General features: G+C 45.6%; 1 protein-coding gene across 3 annotated transcripts in view; it reads left to right on the top strand.

Moving 5' to 3' along the window:
* Window positions 1-19111, top strand: part of ECT2 (epithelial cell transforming 2) — a 98792-nt gene that overhangs the window by 9755 nt on the left and 69926 nt on the right. For 2 of the 3 annotated variants that reach the window (XM_044291403.1, XM_044291404.1), the window contains 5 exons: window positions 1317-1396; window positions 1486-1578; window positions 11987-12169; window positions 12403-12492; window positions 13420-13527. In XM_044291403.1, the coding sequence (XP_044147338.1) occupies window positions 1317-1396; window positions 1486-1578; window positions 11987-12169; window positions 12403-12492; window positions 13420-13527 (554 nt within the window). The remainder of the gene's footprint in view (window positions 1-1316; window positions 1397-1485; window positions 1579-11986; window positions 12170-12402; window positions 12493-13419; window positions 13528-19111) is intronic. The other variant, XM_044291405.1, reaches the window with a different exon arrangement.

The raw sequence follows: 19111 nt of genomic DNA, 5'->3' as shown, positions 1-19111 counted from the left end.
CCCCTTTAATAGTTGCCTCCACAGTCCCCTCACTTTTTAGTCACCTCCACAGTGTCTGTCACTTTTATTAGTGACCTCCACAGTACTCTGTCTCGTTAACAGTGATTTCCACAATAACTCGCCCCCTTAACAGTGACCTCCACAGGGCTCCGTTCCCTTAAAATGTGACCTCCACAACACCACGCACCTTAACACTGACCTCCATAGTGGACTGTCCCCCTTATCTGTGACCTCCACCGTTCCCCGCCTGGTTAACAGTGAACTCCACAGCATCCCGCCACTTTATTAGTAATCCCTTAACAGTGGCCTCTACATCAATCTACCCATTAACACTGACCTCCACAGCATCCCACCCCCTTAACAGTGACCTCCACAGCAGCCTCCCCTTCATTAGTTTCAGATTTTACCTTTTCTGGTGCAAGAAACCATAAACAACCGGCATAGGAAAGGATCTTCTTTTATTTTCTTAAAGGGACACTGACAGGGCCAATAAGCATATTGAGGTATATATATGGCAGTACAGGTCTTATAATGGGTATTACAATCATCTAAGTATCCCCCCTGTCCACATTATACATACAGTAAACTTACGTTTTATAACCTGCTCCAACGGTCTTCAATCTGCCCAAGGGGCGGTGTTTCACCTCTCTTGCGCCCAGCCAGCCTCCCCCAACTGCCGCTTTGAAGCGCCGCCCAGCTCATGAATATTCAGTTTGCTGGGCGGCTTCTGCGGTCCCCGCTCTGAAGCGCTGCGCTTAACAGTGCCCTGCGCATGCGCCGGATCTTGTGAAGTCCGGGACAGTAAGCGCCGCCCAGCTCATCAATATTCGCTTCGCTGGGCGGCTACCAGGTCTAGCAGCTAGCTCCGTTACTTAGAGAGACGCACGGTTACACTGCACTTTACATGTACTTAATGAGTGCATGGTCCGCATTGTGCGGCCAAGTATAAGGCATATTCTATCTTTTTCTGGAACGGATATACAGATGTGGAAAGCACATGGATCATCTGTGTGCTTTCTGCATCCATATGTCCTTTGCTTAAAAGATAGAATATGTCCACAAAATGTGAACTGCAGACCCTCAAGTCAACGGGTCCCCCCAGAAAAATGCAGATGGCACATGGCCAGGATCCGTGATTTGCAGGCTACAAAACTGATAAGGTTGTGTGCAGGAGGCCTTATTCTGCGGACACGTGTCCTTGAAAACCCCCTTTAAAACAATGCATTACCATTAATAATGGCGGCGGTATTGCCGAGACAAGAACTTGGCTGGGTATACTTGTATTTTACTCACACATTATTTCTTCCTGCTTGCAGAAGACATGCCGCAAGTAGAGACCAGAGTGGTTCTAGTTCAGGATGCGGGAAAAAATGACGCTTTAGTGAAAGCTCTTGAGGTATGTCGGGTAATCCATTCACTCCCATTCTTGTTTGGAAATTCATATATGTTGCATTTGTAATATTCTCTGAACCTTCCTTTCCACAGACAGTTAAACTAATGGAAGTTCCTGTTATAAAGATAAGGGAATACTGTCGTGAGAAATCCAGAGAATCATTTATAAAAAGTATTGTGAATATGGTATGGTTATCTATTCATACCAGCTGGTCTTGCATGCAGCCCCTCACCACTGGCTCTTAAAGTGCACCACTAACATGTCACTTTGAAGACGTCTGTTTGCTTTATCACTTCAATCTTTAACACGTGGCCGAGATTTTGCTTCTGGGCTTCTCCAATAATTGGGTTAATTTAATCCAGGTTCTTACACGTGGTGAAAGCTTTTTTTTTTTCCTAAGTTTTTCCTTGTTTCCTTAGATTGGTTTTATTTCTTTTATCTTGTTTGGTACAGATATGTATTTCTATTGCTCAGTTATTAGGAATTAGACCAAATCCATTGTGCTTCATTTATCAAAGCTGGGGGTGCAGAGGTAGTTGTATTTGGGGCCTAAGGGTGAGTTCACACAACAGATTTTTGGCACTAGTTTCAGTGTGTATTCATGCTGAAAACTGTGCCAAATCTGCTCTGAAACCATCTCCCGTTGTTTTCAATCGGAAGCCACATTGCAGATCATGCGGCAGAGGATTTTTCAGATGTGGTTTTTACATTTTTGGAGCAGTAGCCGCAGTGGGATCCTGACTGGTTTAGCTCCATCAGTGGGACCGCACCATCCAAAATGAAAAACCATGGCAGAAACTGCAGCAGTTTCTGTTCTGGGATATGCAGTGAACTTTGGCACTGACAAAATCCGTTGCTTGAACGTACCCTGAAAGATGGCCCAAAGGTGATGGTATTCTAATCTGTGTGTGGTAAGTGAAGGATCTGGTACAGATTTTGCCTTCAATTATGGCCAATAACCTCCAATCACAGCTTTTATTTTTTAAGAGCAGAAAAGCTGAGATTTAATTACTACTTGCAACAAGTGGTTTTGTATGTTAGAGTTTTAATAAATGAGACTCAATGGGGGATATTTATTCAGGAAAACGTACCAGAATCCTGTATATATATATATATATATATATATATATATATATATATATATATATATATATATATATATATATATATATATATATATATATATATATATATATATATATATATATATATGAAATTTAGTGCGTGGCTTGTGCTAGTTTTGTGTTTTATATGCTTCTGACATCCAAGCGTCCTTGAGGGAATAGGCTTCTTACCCTGACTATAGTCCAGAAAAATGAATGGCACTCCAATAGGTCCTAAGAAAATAACTCCTTTAGGCTACGTCTACAAAACGTCATTTGACACGCGAAATTTTGTTGCACTAATGTCACGCGACTATTTTTATAATGGCAGTCTATGGTGTCGCACTGCAACATGCTGCGACGCAACAGTCGCTGAAAATCCATTTGAGGTGGATTTTTCTGCGACTGTTGCGTCGCAGTCGCAGCATGTTGCAGTGCGACACCATAGACTGCCATTATAAAAATTGTCACGCGACATTGGTGCGACAAAATGTTGCGCTACAAATGTTGTAGTGCAGTTGTGTGACTTATTGTTGCTGTGTAGACGTAGCCTAGATCAGTGTTTCCCAACCAGTGTGCCTCCAGCTGTTGCAAAACTGCAACTTCCAGCATGCCCACACAGCCAAAGGCTGTCAAGGCATGCTGGGAGTTGTAGTTTTGAAACAGCTGGAGGCACACTGGTTGGGAAACACTGGCCTAGATCACCCGTGCGGTGCAACGTTTCGGCTCAATGCTAGAGCCTTTTTCAAGCAGGAACATATACATGTGGTGGGTGTTGACAAAATTGGCATACATAACAATGAGAAAAAAATACATCAAATATACATTGCAAAACCAAAATAAAGTGTAAGGGGAGGAGCCAAAAGACCAAAGATGCTAACATACCCAAGGGATGAGGCACACGATCCACACGCCAACTCGGCGTTGAAGACTTGTCTTCGGTGTGTTACCTGGAAGGGTAGGGTTGCAGCCCTGTGAAGGGCACTGCCCTTACTACTTTGTGGCTCCATACTCTATTATAAGGCTGTAATCCGATATGAACAGCATTAATATGCGAAGGTAGGGCAGCTGACCAGCAACCAAGATGACGCGTGTGCGCTTGGAACACACTGGGCATGCGCACAGTATTCTGCAGAATGGGCAGATGAGCGGAACGGCAGAAGGGGAATGCGCATGCGCAAATACTTGTCTCGGACGCAGGGCGCTCTCAGCTGCCTACCTGATTGGCACTCCCCGAAGCAGGCGCAGTAGATTGTATACAACGCCGGGTTGGTGTGTGGATCGCGTGCCTCATCTCTTGGGTATATTAGCATCTTCGGTCTTTTGGCTCCTCCCCTTACACTTTATTTTGGTTTTACATTTGTCATGGTCAACACTGGAGATGGTGTTTATTATTATGGATCACAGGTTTAGATATATGGACATCAGATTATAACTTATATCACAATGATTGTACGACCATGGCTTCACTATGTAATTTTTAGTTTGCAATGTATATTTGATGTATTTTTTTTTCTCATTGTTATGTATGCCAATTTTGTCAACACCCACTGATTTGATTGGGTCACATGATGATTATGTGTGCTGTTTTACCTATATATACCCACCACATGTATATGTTGCACAGTTCATTTTTCCAGAATATATGAGAAATGTTACATGCCTCCTGAGGTATGCTAATTTTTATAAATTTTGCAGCATTTCTGTGGACTTTTTTTTTTTTAAATATATAAAGGGGTTGTCCAGTATTTTTATTTGGATGGCCTATCTGTAGTATAGCCCATCAATATGTGATCACACTGTCCGACGCAAATCGCCCCTTGATCGTAGCTACTCCTGAACAGTGGACTGCTGGCGGTGCATGGTTTTGGACCCCTTCCAACTTTGATACAGATGGCCCATCTTGAGGAGAGACTGTCAATCTCAAATTCTGGGCAACCCCTTTAGCACAAATTGTTTTTAAATATTTCTCAAAATCCTGTGCCTTATATTTTTTACTATACTATATTTCCTTTCCCATATTAACCACAGTAATCTGAACTCTACGTACATGTAACATATTGCTTGCACTAACTGAAGCCTCAGATCTTGAGGGGAAATGGGGGGCACACTTTCCACTACTTCAGTATTACTGATAAATTATTCCCAAGAGAGAGTTCCATAGTATCCCTGCTCTTACTGTAAAGAATCCTCTTCTATGTATATGTACAAACTTTCTTCCCTCCAGACGCAGAGGATGTCCCCTCGTCACAGTCCTGGGGATAAATAGATGATGGGAGAGATCTCTGTACTGACCCCTGATATATTTATACATGGTTATTAGATCTCACTTCAGCTGTACTATCCTGTGGATAGTGGATAACTTAATCTGACCAGAGTACCCCTTTAAGTCAGAGGAAGGCATGTTGTCGTCACTATCTGGATTTATGTGTATAATTTCCCATGGTCCTATTAAGACTTTTTGTCTTATTTTTTATTTATTTTATTTAGTAGATTAACCCTTCAGATGCCCCCATTGAAAGATAATCTAGTGGCAAAAGCACCAACTATACAGTCCTGTGAAAAGTATTTGCCATTTAAAGGGGTTATCTGCTTTTTACTATTGATGACCTGTCCTCAGGATAGGTCATCAATATAAGATTGGCGGAGTCCGCCACCCAGCACCCCCTCCGATCAGCTGTTTGAGGAGACGGTTCGTGCAAGGCACATGTGCCGTCTCCCTTCTCTCTTTCTGCTCTGCTGCAGCTTTGCCATAGACATACAGCGGTGAGCAGGAAGGGAGAAAGGAGACGGCACGTGCGCCCTGAACAAGCCATCTCCTCAAACCGGTGATCGGCGGGGGTGCTGGGTGTCAGACTCCGCCAATCTTATATTGATGACCTATCCGGGGGACAGGTCATCAATAGTAAAAAGCCAAGACAACCTCTTTTAAAGTGGTTTTCCAGGTTAATCGTCTTGATAACCTAGACTCGGGGATAGGTCATAAATATCGGCTCAGTGGGTAGCGGGAGCTGATCTGCAGTTACCCAGCATGGCCACTACACTTTGAATGGAGCTGTGCTTCCGACTGCATTCAAAGTGCCAGTAGCTACTGGGAACAGCTGATCAATGGTGCCGGGTGCAGTCAGGACCAATATTTCATATTGGTCCTGACTGCAGGTCACAAGTGGATTAACTCTTGAAAACACCATTAAACTCTATTGGCAATATGATTCAGTTCCAAGCCACACTTAGCAGTTATTACAGCCAGACCTGTTGAGTCTAAGGTTACTTTCACACCTGCGTTTAGGTGCGGATCCGTCTGGTATCTGCACGGACGGATCCGCACCTATGATGCAAACGCTTAGATCCGTTCAGAACTGATGCGTTTGCATTACCGTGAACAAAAAAAAAAAAATACCATGGGGGACGGATCCATTTGAAAATTGAGCCATATTGTGTCAACTTCAAACGGATCCGTCCCCGTTGACTTACATTGTAAGTCTGGACGGATCCGTTTGCCTCCGCATGGACAGGCGGACACCCGAACGCTGCAAGCAGCGTTCAGGTGTCCGTCTGCTGAGCGGAGGACAAACAGTGCCAGACTGATGCATTCTGAGCGGATCCGCATCCACTCAGAATGCATTAGGGCAGTACGGATCCGTTCGGGGCCGCTTGTGAGAGCCTTCAAACGGAACTCACAAGCGGAGCCCCGACCGCTAGTGTGAAAGTAGCCTAAGCATCACCTTAAATAGAACCCGTCTAGCAATGTGAAGCAGGCTACAAGAACTGCAGGCCTTGCTTGTTTCAGTCACTGGACACTATTTCACATTAAGTCCTCTTTCACACGGGCGAGTATTCCACGCGGGTGCAGTGCGTGAGTTGAATAGATTGCACCCACACTGAATCCCGACCCATTCATTTCTATGGGGCTGTTCACATGAGCGGTGATTTTCACGCATCACTTATGCGTTGCGTGAAAATCGCAGCATGCTCTATTTTGTGCACTTTTCACGTAACGCAGGCCCCATAGAAATGAATGGGGTTGCGTGAAAATCGCAAGCAAGTGCGGATGCGGTGCGATAATTATTTTTTTTTATATAGATATATATTTTTTTTTTTTCACTCACAGTTGCTAGGAGATGATCGGGATGGAGACCCGATCATCATTATTATTTTCCCTTATAACATGGTTATAAGGGAAAATAATAGCATTCTGAATACAGAATGCATGGCAAAATAGCGCTTGAGGATTATTATTATTATTATTATTATTATTATTATTCTCGCCTTAGTCCACTTGATCGCGAAGCCCAGCATCTCTTCTGTGCTGTGTGGAGGAACAGGACCTGTGGTGACATCACTGCAGTCATCACATGATCCATCACCGTTGTAAAAGATCATGTGACGGACCATGTAATGACCAGTGACATGACCACAGGTCCTGTTCCTCCACACAGCTAAGATGAAGACACGAGATGCCGGCTTCGTGATAAAGTGGACTAAGGTGAGTTAAATTATAATATATATTTTTTTAACCCCTCCAGCGCTATTTTAATATGCATTCTGTATTCAGGATGTATTTTTTTTTATTTTTTTTTTCCCTTATAACATGGTTATAAGGGAAAATAATACAATCTACAGAACACCAATCCCAAGCCCGAACTTCTGTGAAGAAGTTCAGGTTTGGGTACCAAACATGCGCAATTTTTCTCACGTGAGTGCAAAACGTATTACAATGTTTTGCACTCGCGCGATTTTTTCCCGCAACGCACCCGCACATTTTCCCGCAACACCCGTGTGAAAGAGGCCGAAGAAAGACACTAGGAAAAATAGCAACCATGACTTGCAAGGCACGACCCACGGCTGACTAAGGCTACTTTCACATTTGCGTTCAGAGCGGATCCGTCTGCATTATATTGTAAAAAAAAATTCTAAGTGTGAAAGTAGCTTCAGACGGATCCGTCCAGACTTTACATTGAAAGTCAATGGGGGACGGATCCGTTTGAAAATTTAGCCATATTGTGTCAAATTCAAACAGATCCGCCCCCATTGACTTACATTGTAAGTCTGGACGGATCCGTTTGCCTTTGCACGACCAGGCGGACACCCGAACGCTGCAAGCAGCGTTCAGGTGTCCGCCTGCTGAGCGGAGCGGAGCCCAAACGCTGCCAGACTGATGCATTTTGAGCGGATCCGCATCCACTCAGAATGCATTAGAGCTGGACGGATGCGTTCGGGGCAGCTTGTGAGAGCCTTTAAACGGAACTCGCAAGCGGAGCCCCGAACGCAAATGTGAAAGTAGCCTAAAAAGAACACCCATCTAGATGACTCCCAGGACATTTGGGGTATGGACTGATGAGTCAAAGGCGGAGATTTCTGGAAGAAAGCATAACTCGAACATCATACAGATAATCAAACATGATGGTAGTGTGATGGGCTGCTCTGCTTCTGGAGGACCTGGACGACTTGATATAACTAACGGAACCATGAATTGTGCTCTCTTATCAGAAAACCATGAAGGGAAATGTCCGGCTGTCAGTTTGTGACCTAATACTCAAGTGTAGTTGGGTTAAGCAGCAGAACAATGATCCAAAGCACACCAGCAAGTCCAGATCTGAATAGCTCAAAATAAATTTGGATGCTGTGGTTAGTTCTTGCTTCAACCCCCAAAGTAGCAGAATGAATACAGTTCTGCAATGAAGACTCTGCCAAATTCCTCCACAGAGATGTCAGACTCATCACAAGTTATCACAGATGTTTGATTGCGGTTGTTGCTGCCAAGGGTAACACTGCCAGTTATTATGTTTAGTGGGGAAATTACTTTTTAATGCGGCTAATATGTTTTGAAAAAATCTTTATCTTCAATAAATGGAATGATCATTTAAAGGGCATCTATCATCAGCAATCTGGCTGGCTCAGCCTAATGTAGCCATCCTTTTTTATTCAGCGATCCTGTAAATGAGCTGTTAAAGGGGTTCTCTTCTTTTGCCATACTGATGACCTCCTGCACCAATCTGTTGTTTGCAGAGAACGCAGCACATGTATCAATGCGGTGTTCTCTTCTCTGCTGTTATCATTGCAGCGGTGAGATGCAATTACTACTCCACTCCTCCTGTCAAACTGAATGAGATGTCGATGGCTAGCGGGTAAACAGAAAAGGAAACGCAGTGCTCATACGAGCGGTGCGTTCTCTTCAAACAGCTGACCAGGGGGCCGCCATTGATCTGATATTGACCCATCCTCAGGATTTGTCATCAATATAGCAGAATTGTAATGCACCAAAGGCAGGCCCGAGCCTTTTGGTGAACACGAGCCCTGCAGCTTTGTTCTGGCAGCCCCTCCCTCTCCTTGTTTGACAGAGCCGGGCTCAATGTTGATACAGGAGTCTGGTCCTGTCAAAAAGAGGGAGGGGCTGTCTAAGGAAAGCGGCAAAGCTAAGGTGCACTAACCTGCCCTCAGTGCACTTAAACTTGCCAGTAATGCAGCATTGGATCACTGAATAGCAAGTATGGTTACATTAGGTTGAGCCAGTCCTGCATCGTGAGATTGCTCATGACATGTACCCTTTAAGAGCTGTTTTGTTTATCTTAAGTTATACTAATTTGGATGTTAGGAAACCTTTTAAATGTGACAAATTGGCAAAAATGGAAGAAATCATTGAGTAGCAAATGCTTTAATCAGAGGTCTGTTCAACCTTCAGGAGTTTAGCTGCATTGACCAGATAGGTAGGTTCTGGGTGGGGGGGGCACAGAAGCTTGGCACACCACACTTTTCTGTCCTGCTGAGCCAGGTAAAAAGAACATGTATGGGGAACGGAGGCCACTATGTCTGAGGCATCCGTTAACGTATACGTTAAACAGATGTCAAAAACGTGTTGTGAACCTAGCCCAACATGAAGAAAGCCCTATGGTAAATCTCGGGGAGTCAAGATTGCCAAGATGAGGAATTTTCATTAAAAGGTTGGCCGGTTTATATGGCTGCAGCTAGTAATAAGCTTTATTAAACTCTCAGTACTAATGTCCGATGGTGTGATACGAATAAAAAAATGTGTACACACCGATCCCCTGACCTGCGTGCCGTAGGGCTGTCGAATATAATCGATGCAGCGATGCATCGCGATTCGACCCCCGGCGATTCTGCATCGATGCGGTTGCTTTAAATAATCGATGCATGTTAATGACGTTAGCGACGCGTCCGCCGTGCAGCCGAGTCGGAAAAAAGTTTTTGGGCGCCTTCTTTCCCGCCTCCCGCTGACGTGTCAGAGGGGGTGGCCACAACATTGAGTGAGCCGGGTCTGACTGAGTGAGGAGGAGCCGGAGGCGTGGTTTCCGCGCATCTCCGGCTCCCAGTCAGACACTCAGAAGCAGGCGGCAGTGCGGACGTGCGGTGGCTGGCGGCGAGGTGAGTTATCTACCTCCAAAGCGCCTGCCACCTACACAGCATATACACCTACCGCCTGCCACCTACACAGCTCATATTGCCGCTTCTCATACCTTTGCCGCCCGCGCCATGTTTCTTCTTTATTTTTCCGGTTGTGTATCTTCTTATTCTTCCCCTCCGTCTACAGTGGACGGAACTTTAGGTTCCGGGTCTATGAAAGGCGGTCAAACAGCGGCCTCTAGTGGCCAGTCTGGGAATGTCTACATTTATCTCACACTATTCAGGAGATTGCTCCCAGCAGGAGGTGATCCACACTGACAACTCTCAGCTAAGGGCAGGGATCTGAAACTGCTGGGGTGTCAGATTTACTGACAGTTACTGATCCTGCACCATCAGAGCCCCTTCACACGTGTATCAGTCCCTACTGAGAGGATGGTGATTGTGGATACACAGGATCTATCAACCTGAAACCTCCAGGACTAAGGCTACTTTCACACTAGCGCTTGATCGGATCCGTTCTGAACGGATCCGATCATATTAATGCAGACGGAGGCTCCGTTCAGTACGGTTCCGTCTGCATTAATAACTTAGAAAATTTTCTAAGTGCGCAAGATGCCTGAGCGGATCCGTCCAGACTTTCAATGTAAAGTCAATGGGGGACGGATCCGCTTGAAGATTGAGCCATATGGTGACATCTTCAAGCGGATCCGTTCCCATTGACTTACATTGTAAGTCTGGACGGATCCGCTCGCCTCCGCACGGCCAGGCGGACACCCGAACGCTGCAAGCAGCGTTCAGCTGTCCGCCTGTCCGTGCGGAGGCGAGCGGAGCGGAGGCTGAACGCCGCCAGACTGATGCAGTCTGAGCGGATCCGCTCCATTCAGACTGCATCAGGGCTGGACGGAGGCGTTCGGGTCCGCTCGTGAGCCCCTTCAAACGGAGCTCACGAACGGACCGACGAACGCTAGTGTGAAACTAGCCTAATACTGATGGTCTCTCAGGTTCTTTCACACTTGCGTTTTTCTTTTCCGGCGCTGAGTTCCGTCCTAGGAGCTCAATACCGGAAAAGAACTGACCAGTTTTATCCTAATGCATTCTGAATGGAGAGCAATCCGTTCAGGAGGCATCAGTTCAGTCCCTCTTACGTTTTTTGACCGGAGAGAATACCGCAGCATGCAGCAGTTTTCTCTCCGGCCAAAAATCCTGAACACTTGCCGGATCCAGCTTTAAACTTATATTGAAATGTATTAGTGCCAGATCCGGCATTAAAATTGCTGCATTGACGGATCCGTTCTTCCGATCTGCGCAGACCTTTAAATCTGTGAAAAAAATAAACACCGGATCCGTTTTTCCAGATGACTCCGGAGAGACAGATCCGGTATTTCAATGCATTTGTCAGACGGATCCGCCTGACAATAGATACAAATAAATATTTTTGTGCAATTTCTGACTGATTGAATTAATTTTTTGATGTAAAATTGAAAAACAAGGGGACTTGGGTAATAATCTTGATGCATCGTGATGCATCGCCGAATCGAATCGAATCGTGGACTTGATAATCGTAATCGCATCGAATCGTGAGACGAGTGAAGATGCGCAGCCCTAGCGTGCCGGACGCGGTTGGAAGATTCAGTCCATCAGCGGCTTCCATTCACTTACTCTGGGGACGGACTGTGCATGCGCTAGCTTCCTTTTCTGTCTCCCGTGTTGGGGAACAGCGGCCATGTTCCCGGTATGCATGTCAGGGACGTGCCTCTCTTCTCGTAAATGAGCTGGGCTTGGCAGTAGGGGGCCATGGCCTCTCGCAGACCGGCAGATTCACTAACTTGCACTACGATCTGGTGCAAATTTTAGCTCAGTTATGCCTAGCGCATAGCAGGCATAGATTTAACTTTCTGACACATGGAGGGCCATAGATGCATCACATTTTTCAAGAGGCCTGCACTAAATGAAATGGGCACACCTCACTCCAGTGCACACAAGATCAAGACTGGGGTATAAGATGTAAATCTGATGGAATCAGAATTAGTGATTATTGGGCAACTGTTCTACTTTTTCTTTGATCCCCATTGTATTTTAAATATTTGTGTAACAGTTTTAACTCCCGTCTCTCATGGACATAAAACAGGAAATCAAGCATCCTTACGTCACAACGGAGTCTGTGGAAGAATATGCAGAAGCAGATACACCGGAGTTCGAGAATGTATTTGTTATATCCGATTTCCAGCACCCCTCCTTTCGATACCTGTATAAAGCTGACTGCAGAGTTCTGGGCCCGCCGATCATCTTGTACTGTGCACAAAAAGGAGAGGTACAGTTTAATACAGTGCCATATACTAAGCCCCATGAATCTTTTGTATGTAGTGTCTTTTCCTGTTGAGCTGTAGGATTTACATAGCAATGTATTTTCTGCAGAGTACAGCTGTTACGAAGATCAGATATTTTAGAATGCTGAACCATAACTTACTACCAACATAAGCCGTATCTGCTGGTTATAATCTTGTGGTATGAACTGTTATCTTAGAATTTCTTTTCTTCATTTAGCCATTGCCATTCACTTCCCGGCCTCTGTACTGTGCCAGCATGTTGAATCTAGTCCTGTGCTTTACTGGGTTCAGAAAAAAGGAAGAACTGGTAAGAATTGTCTAAAATTGTGTGCTTAGATGAACTAGAAATGTCATTTTTGCATGGGGTAAGAAACTGTCTTAAGGTTATTTTCCTTTTAAAGGAGTTTTCCACATAGCACTTCCTCCAACATCACGTCAGTCTCTGAGCTCTCTTCCATTTCGGACTTAAGCCCCCCAGTAGTGGTGCATACAGTGCCACAGATCCTTTGGGTGTATGCGCCAGGGCTGTGTGCAGGATTCAGTTAGGTGGTCCATCTAAATAAGTTAGGTGGTAATGCGCTCAGATTCTCTCCCGCACTAGGAAGAGAGATGAGCTTGGCGATGGATGTGACGTTGGCAGAAGACCTATGTGGCACAGTGGACATGCGATCAGAGTTTTGGTTTTGCAATACAGAAATTGCAGGTAAATAAAGTACATTAGAAAGTTAAAGGGGTATTCCCATCACAGACAATGGGGGCAAATCGCTAGGATATACCCCCATTGCCTGATAGGTGCAGATCCCACCTCTGGGACCCACACCTACAATCAGAACGGAGCGGGGAGAGCTGTGGCACCACCAAGCGCTGCTCCCATAGAAGTGAATGCCCCTGCTCCTATTCATTTCTATGTGGCAGATGGAAATGGCTGTGCCAGCCCTCAGCTATTTTCGGCAGCCCCATAGAAATGAATGGAGGGCGGCAGTGCGCCATCCGTTCATTTCACCGCTCCGTTCTCTTTGTAGGTGCAGGTGCCACCTCTGGGACCCGCACCTACAATCGGACAATATCTTAGCGATATGCCCTCATTGTCTGTGATGGGAATGCCCCTTTTTAAAGTTGTTGGTTTCATGACGCTAATTTAGTTTTGTCTTCATTGGGGGACTGTCTATGTGGTGTGAGCTGAAGGGGAAAAAATAAATAAAAATCATGTAATCGGCATTGTTTTCGGGTTTAGGTGAAACTAGTGACGTTAGTCCACCACATGGGAGGAACCATACGAAAAGACTTCAGCTCTAAAGTGACACATCTTATTGCCAGTTCTACTCATGGAGATAAATTTAGGGTATGTATATTTTTACCTATCCTGTTGAATGGTTGTATTTTGATGTAAGATCACTTGGGCTACTTTCACACTTGCAGCAGAGTGATCCGGCAAGCAGTTCCGCTGCCTGAACTGCCTGCTGGTTCCGGCAAAGCGTATGCTAACTGATGGCATTTGTAAGACTGATCAGGATCTTGATCAGTCAGAAAAATGTATTGAAATGCTGGGTCCGTCTTTTCGGTGTCATCCGGCAAAACTGATCCGGCATTTTTTATTTATTTATTTTTTCACTTTTTTTTTCCGGTCTGCGCATGCGGATCCGGTATTCAGGCAAGTCTTCAGTTTTTTTTGGCCGGAGATAAAACCGTAGCATGCTAAGACTGAACGCTATGCTGGAAAAGAAAAACGCAAGTGTGAAAGTACCCTTAGGGGGACACTTACTAAGACCGGTGATTTCAACGACTTTTAGTCCATGTCCGCTGGCACTTAAAGAGCTTCTGTCACCCCCCAAAAGTCATTTTTAATTTTTCGACTAATTAAAATCTTTATAGTGCGATTATTCAATATATAGTGCTCTTACATTTTTCTGTGGTTTTAGTTTCTTTAAAAACTGCACTTTTATAATATGTTAATTACCTGGCTACCAGAAAGTAGGGCGGTTGCTTGCTGGTAGCTGCCGCATCCTCCTTTCATAAAAACGCCCCCTCCTCCTGTTTATTGACAGGGCCAGCGAGCGCTCTGCTCCTTCGGCTGGCCCTTTCTGCGTTCCAAATCTCGCGCCTGTGCCGTTCCAGTTTTCAGTCAGCGCAGGCGCACTGAGGAGGACGCTCGCTCGGCCGCTCCTTCCTCAGTGCACCTGCGCCGGGTGTAGATGTGACGTCATCGGCGCAGGTGCACTGAGGAAGGAGCGGCCGAGCGAGCGTCCTCCTCTCAGTGCGCCTGTGCCGACTGAAAACCGGTACGGCACAGGCACTAGATTTGGTATCGATAAACAAGAGGGGGCGTGTTTTTTTTTTTTTTTTTTTTTTTTTTTGTTTTAAACCACCTCCCGACCGCCTAACGCACCGATGCGTCCGGGAGGTGGTTGATTTACTCCTCCTGGACGCATCGGCACGTCATCTCGCGATACCCGAGATTTCCTGTGAACGCAGGCGCGCGCGCTCACAGGATCGCTCGCTGGCAGGCTGGAGATGTGTTTTGATAACAGCGTCTAATAGGGCTGCAACGATTAATCGATGTAATCGATTATATTCGATAACTGGATTCGTTGTCGACGAATCCAGTTATCGAATAATCGCCGATTCGTTGCTATTCGGGCGGGCGGGCGGGCGGGCGCTGCATCTTTATTTTACCTTTTTACAATGACGCTCCCGCTCCTGTAACAGCCAGGCAGAGCGGACGGCGGCGTAACGTCACTCAATCACGTGACGCGCCTGCTCCGCCTCCTTCATTCATGAAGTGGGCGGAGCAGGCGCGTCACGTGATTGAGTGACGTTACGCCGCCGTCCGCTCTGCCTGGCTGTTACAGGAGCGGGAGCGTCATTGTAAAAAGGTAAAATAAAGATGCAAGCGCCGGGGCTGTTAGGGGGAAGGGGGGTCTGTGTATAGCACTGCTATGGGGAGGGGGGAGGATCTGTGTATAGCACTGCTATGGGGAGGAGGGGGGGTCTGTGTATGGCACTGCTATGGGAAGGGGGGTCTGTGCACTGTTATGAGGAAAGGGATCTGTGCACTGTTATGCCCATAACAGTGCACATATCCCCCTCTCCATAACTACGCCGTCCACAGATCCCCCATAATAGTGTCGTCCACAGATCCCCCATAAGTGTCGTCCACAGATCCCCCATAAACGCCGTCCACAGATCCCCCATAAACGCCGTCCACAGATCCCCCATAAACGCCGTCCACAGATCCCCCATAAACGCCGTCCACAGATCCCCCATAAACGCCGTCCACAGATCCCCCATAAACGCCGTCCACAGATCCCCCATAAACGCCGTCCACAGATCCCCCATAAACGCCGTCCACAGATCCCCCATAAACGCCGTCCACAGATCCCCCATAAACGCCGTCCACAGATCCCCCATAAACGCCGTCCACAGATCCCCCATAATAGTGTCGTCCACAGATCCCCCATAAACGCCGTCCACAGATCCCCCATAAGTGTCGTCCACAGATCCCCCCATAAGTGTCGTCCACAGATCCCCCATAAGTGTCGTCCACAGATCCCCCATAAGTGTCGTCCACAGATCCCCCATAAGTGTCGTCCACAGATCCCCCATAAGTGTCGTCCACAGATCCCCCATAAGTGTCGTCCACAGATCCCCCCATAAGTGTCGTCCACAGATCCCCCCATAAATGTCGTCCACAGATCCCCCCATAAATGTCGTCCACAGATCCCCCATAAGTGTCGTCCACAGATCCCCCATAAGTGTCGTCCACAGATCCCCCATAATAGTGTCGTCCACAGATCCCCCCATAAGTGTCGTCCACAGATCCCCCATAAGTGTCGTCCACAGATCCCCCATAAGTGTCGTCCACAGATCCCCCATAAGTGTCGTCCACAGATCCCCCCATAAGTGTCGTCCACAGATCCCCCATAAGTGTCGTCCACAGATCCCCCATAAGTGTCGTCCACAGATCCCCCATAAGTGTCGTCCACAGATCCCCCATAAGTGTCGTCCACAGATCCCCCCCATAAGTGTCGTCCACAGATCCCCCCCATAAGTGTCGTCCACAGATCCCCCATAAGTGTCGTCCACAGATCCCCCATAAGTGTCGTCCACAATTTGTTTTAATATGGCCTTTGAACATAATTTTTCAAGTAAGATCATATAAACCTCTGTTTTGTAATTTTGTCGTTTTTCCCGATTAATCGATTAATCGTAGAAATTAATCGGCAACTAATCGATTATTCAAATAATCGTTAGCTGCAGCCCTAGCGTCTAATATACCTGCTACCTGGTCCTCTGGTGGTCCCTTTTGTTTGGATCGACCACCAGAGGACACAGGTAGCTCAGTAAAGTCGCACCAAACACTACACTACACCCCCCCCCCCCCCGTCACTTATTAACCCCTGATCACCCCCGTCAGGCTCCGTTCAGACGTCCGTATGATTTTTTTTTGCAGCCAAGGTGGGCAAAGGGGCACATATTCCAAAGTGCACCTTTCGGATTTCACAGGCCATTTTTTTTACAGATTTTGATTGCAAGGTACTTCTCACACATTTGGGCCCCTAAATTGCCAGGGCAGTATAACTACGCCACAAGTGACCCCATTTTGGAAAGAAGACACCCCAAGGTATTCCGTGAGGGGCATAGTGAGTTCCTAGAATTTTTTATTTTTTGTCGCAAGTTAGTGGAATATGAGACTTTGTAAGAAAAAAAATTTTTTTTTTTATAAAAATCATCATTTTCCGCTAACTTGTGACAAAAAATAAAAAGTTCTATGAACTCACTATGCCCATCAGCGAATACCTTAGGGTGTCTACTTTCCGAAATGGGGTCATTTGTGGGGTGTTTCTACTGTTTGGGCATTGTAGAACCTCAGGAAACGTGACAGGTGCTCAGAAAGTCAGAGCTGCTTCAAAAAGCGGAAATTCACATTTTTGTACCATAGTTTGTAAACGCTATAACTTTTACCCAAACCATTTTTTTTTTTTTGCCCAAGCATTTTTTTTTATTTTTATCAAAGACCTGTAGAACAATAAATTTTGCGAAAAATTTATATATGGATGTCGTTTTTTTTTGCAAAATTTTACAGCTGAAAGTGAAAAATGTCATTTTTTTGCAAAAAAATCGTTAAATTTCGATTAATAACAAAAAAAGTAAAAATGTCAGCAGCAATGAAATACCACCAAATGAAAGCTCTATTAGTGAGAAGAAAAGGAGGTAAAATTCATTTGGGTGGTAAGTTGCATGACCGAGCGATAAACGGTGAAAGTAGTGTAGTGCAGAAGTGTAAAAAGTGGCCTGGTCATTAAGAGGGTTTTAGCTAGCGGGGCTGAAGTGGTTAAAGGAGGATGCAGTGGCTACCAGCAAGTAACCGCCCTACTTTCTGGTAGCCAGGTAATTAACATATTATTATAAAAGTGCAGTTTTTAAAGAAACTAAACCACAGAAAAATGTAAGGGCACTATATATTGAATAATTCCACTATAAGGATTTTTAATTAGCCCAAAGATGAAAAATGTGCATAATTAATGACCCTCTTTGTGTTTTTTTTTTTTTTTTTTTTTTGGGGTATGTCTTGTTTCTGTTGTCTATCTGGTAGACAAGTAATCATTAAACCATTACAAACATGCATATTTAGGTTATTTTATTGGCATTCACTTTTAAGATGCATTTCCAGGAAAAAAAACTATTATGTGGCCCAATTGTATTGATTATTGAAAGTGATCGTCTTCCCGGTGACTGCATTTCTGAGTTACCCACAACGTTCCTTGTCCTCAGCTATGTCAGGTGACTGACACTTTGACTCTGTGACTGCCACGGTGGACAGGAAGTGAGTTTCTGTTTTTATTCCAATGAATAAAGCTCCCCTTTTTATCTAACCTATTAGGCTAGTTTCACACTAGTATTCAAAGGCTACTGGGAACAGCCTGCTGGAGCTCTCTAGATCTGGTATTGCCGGATGCTGCCTGAATGCCTATCTCCATCGTTAACTGTTATGGGGACCAGCAGAGATCTAGCCGCAACCCAGCAAATATTCAGAGGATCGCCGGATTAAAACTGCTGTTGTAAATAGTAACAGCAATTTGTGAGTTATCATTCCTGATCCTTAGCTGTGTCATGTGACTGTCGCTGAATCTCCAACTGACACAGTAAGGGACATTTATCAAACGCACTACGACATGGCGTAAAAGTCACAATTTATGGCACACGTAATATGTGGACCATAATTTTCCAATTTTTAAAGGGAGTCTGTCACCTCCATATGGCCATATGCAGTGCTTACATGGCTCTGTAGCACACCTACACAGGATTTTAACGGTACCTTTTGTTCTTTTATTTAGGCTTGCACAAGCAGGAAAATGAAGTTTAATTCATATGCAAATAAGCACCCGCAAGTGCCCATGGGTGGCGTTTAGTGTGTAGGTGCCCAGGCTGCTCTGCCTTCTTTTCACTTTACTCATCCCCAGCCTCTTCCTTTGCCTGCCCTCCAAGTCCTTTACGTCATCGCTAGGTCAGTCCAAGATCCCACGCCTGAGCACTTCTTCGCCGGGCTGGGGCATGCGCACCTAGTGCGCATGCCCTCTGCCAGACCTATCGATGAGGCAAGAGACTTGAAGGGTGGGCAAAGGCAGAGACTGGGAGTAAAGTGAAAAGACGGCAGAGCAGCATGGGCTGCGGAACTGCACAGAGACCGGAACTTTTTCTCTTTCGCCTATGACAGCACCCCTGGAGAGACGGCCTACACCTCCTCAGGACAGGAAACAGAAACTAGAACTGCCTTTTAAAAGAGGGATCATCCCCTCTACTTCCAGTTCTGTTTCCTCTCCTAAGGGGCAGGTGGCAATCGGATCTGCTGGATAGTTTAATTTGGAGCTGCGGGGGCCTTGGCTATGTCTTAGCGTGAGGAGGGTTACCCTGTGCGGCATAAGACT

The sequence above is a fragment of the Bufo gargarizans genome, chromosome 4, assembly GCF_014858855.1.
Source record: "Bufo gargarizans isolate SCDJY-AF-19 chromosome 4, ASM1485885v1, whole genome shotgun sequence".
Classification (NCBI taxonomy): domain Eukaryota; kingdom Metazoa; phylum Chordata; class Amphibia; order Anura; family Bufonidae; genus Bufo; species Bufo gargarizans.
The sequence above is the reverse complement of the archived record's forward strand: the minus strand, read 5'-3'. Positions and strand labels throughout refer to the sequence as shown.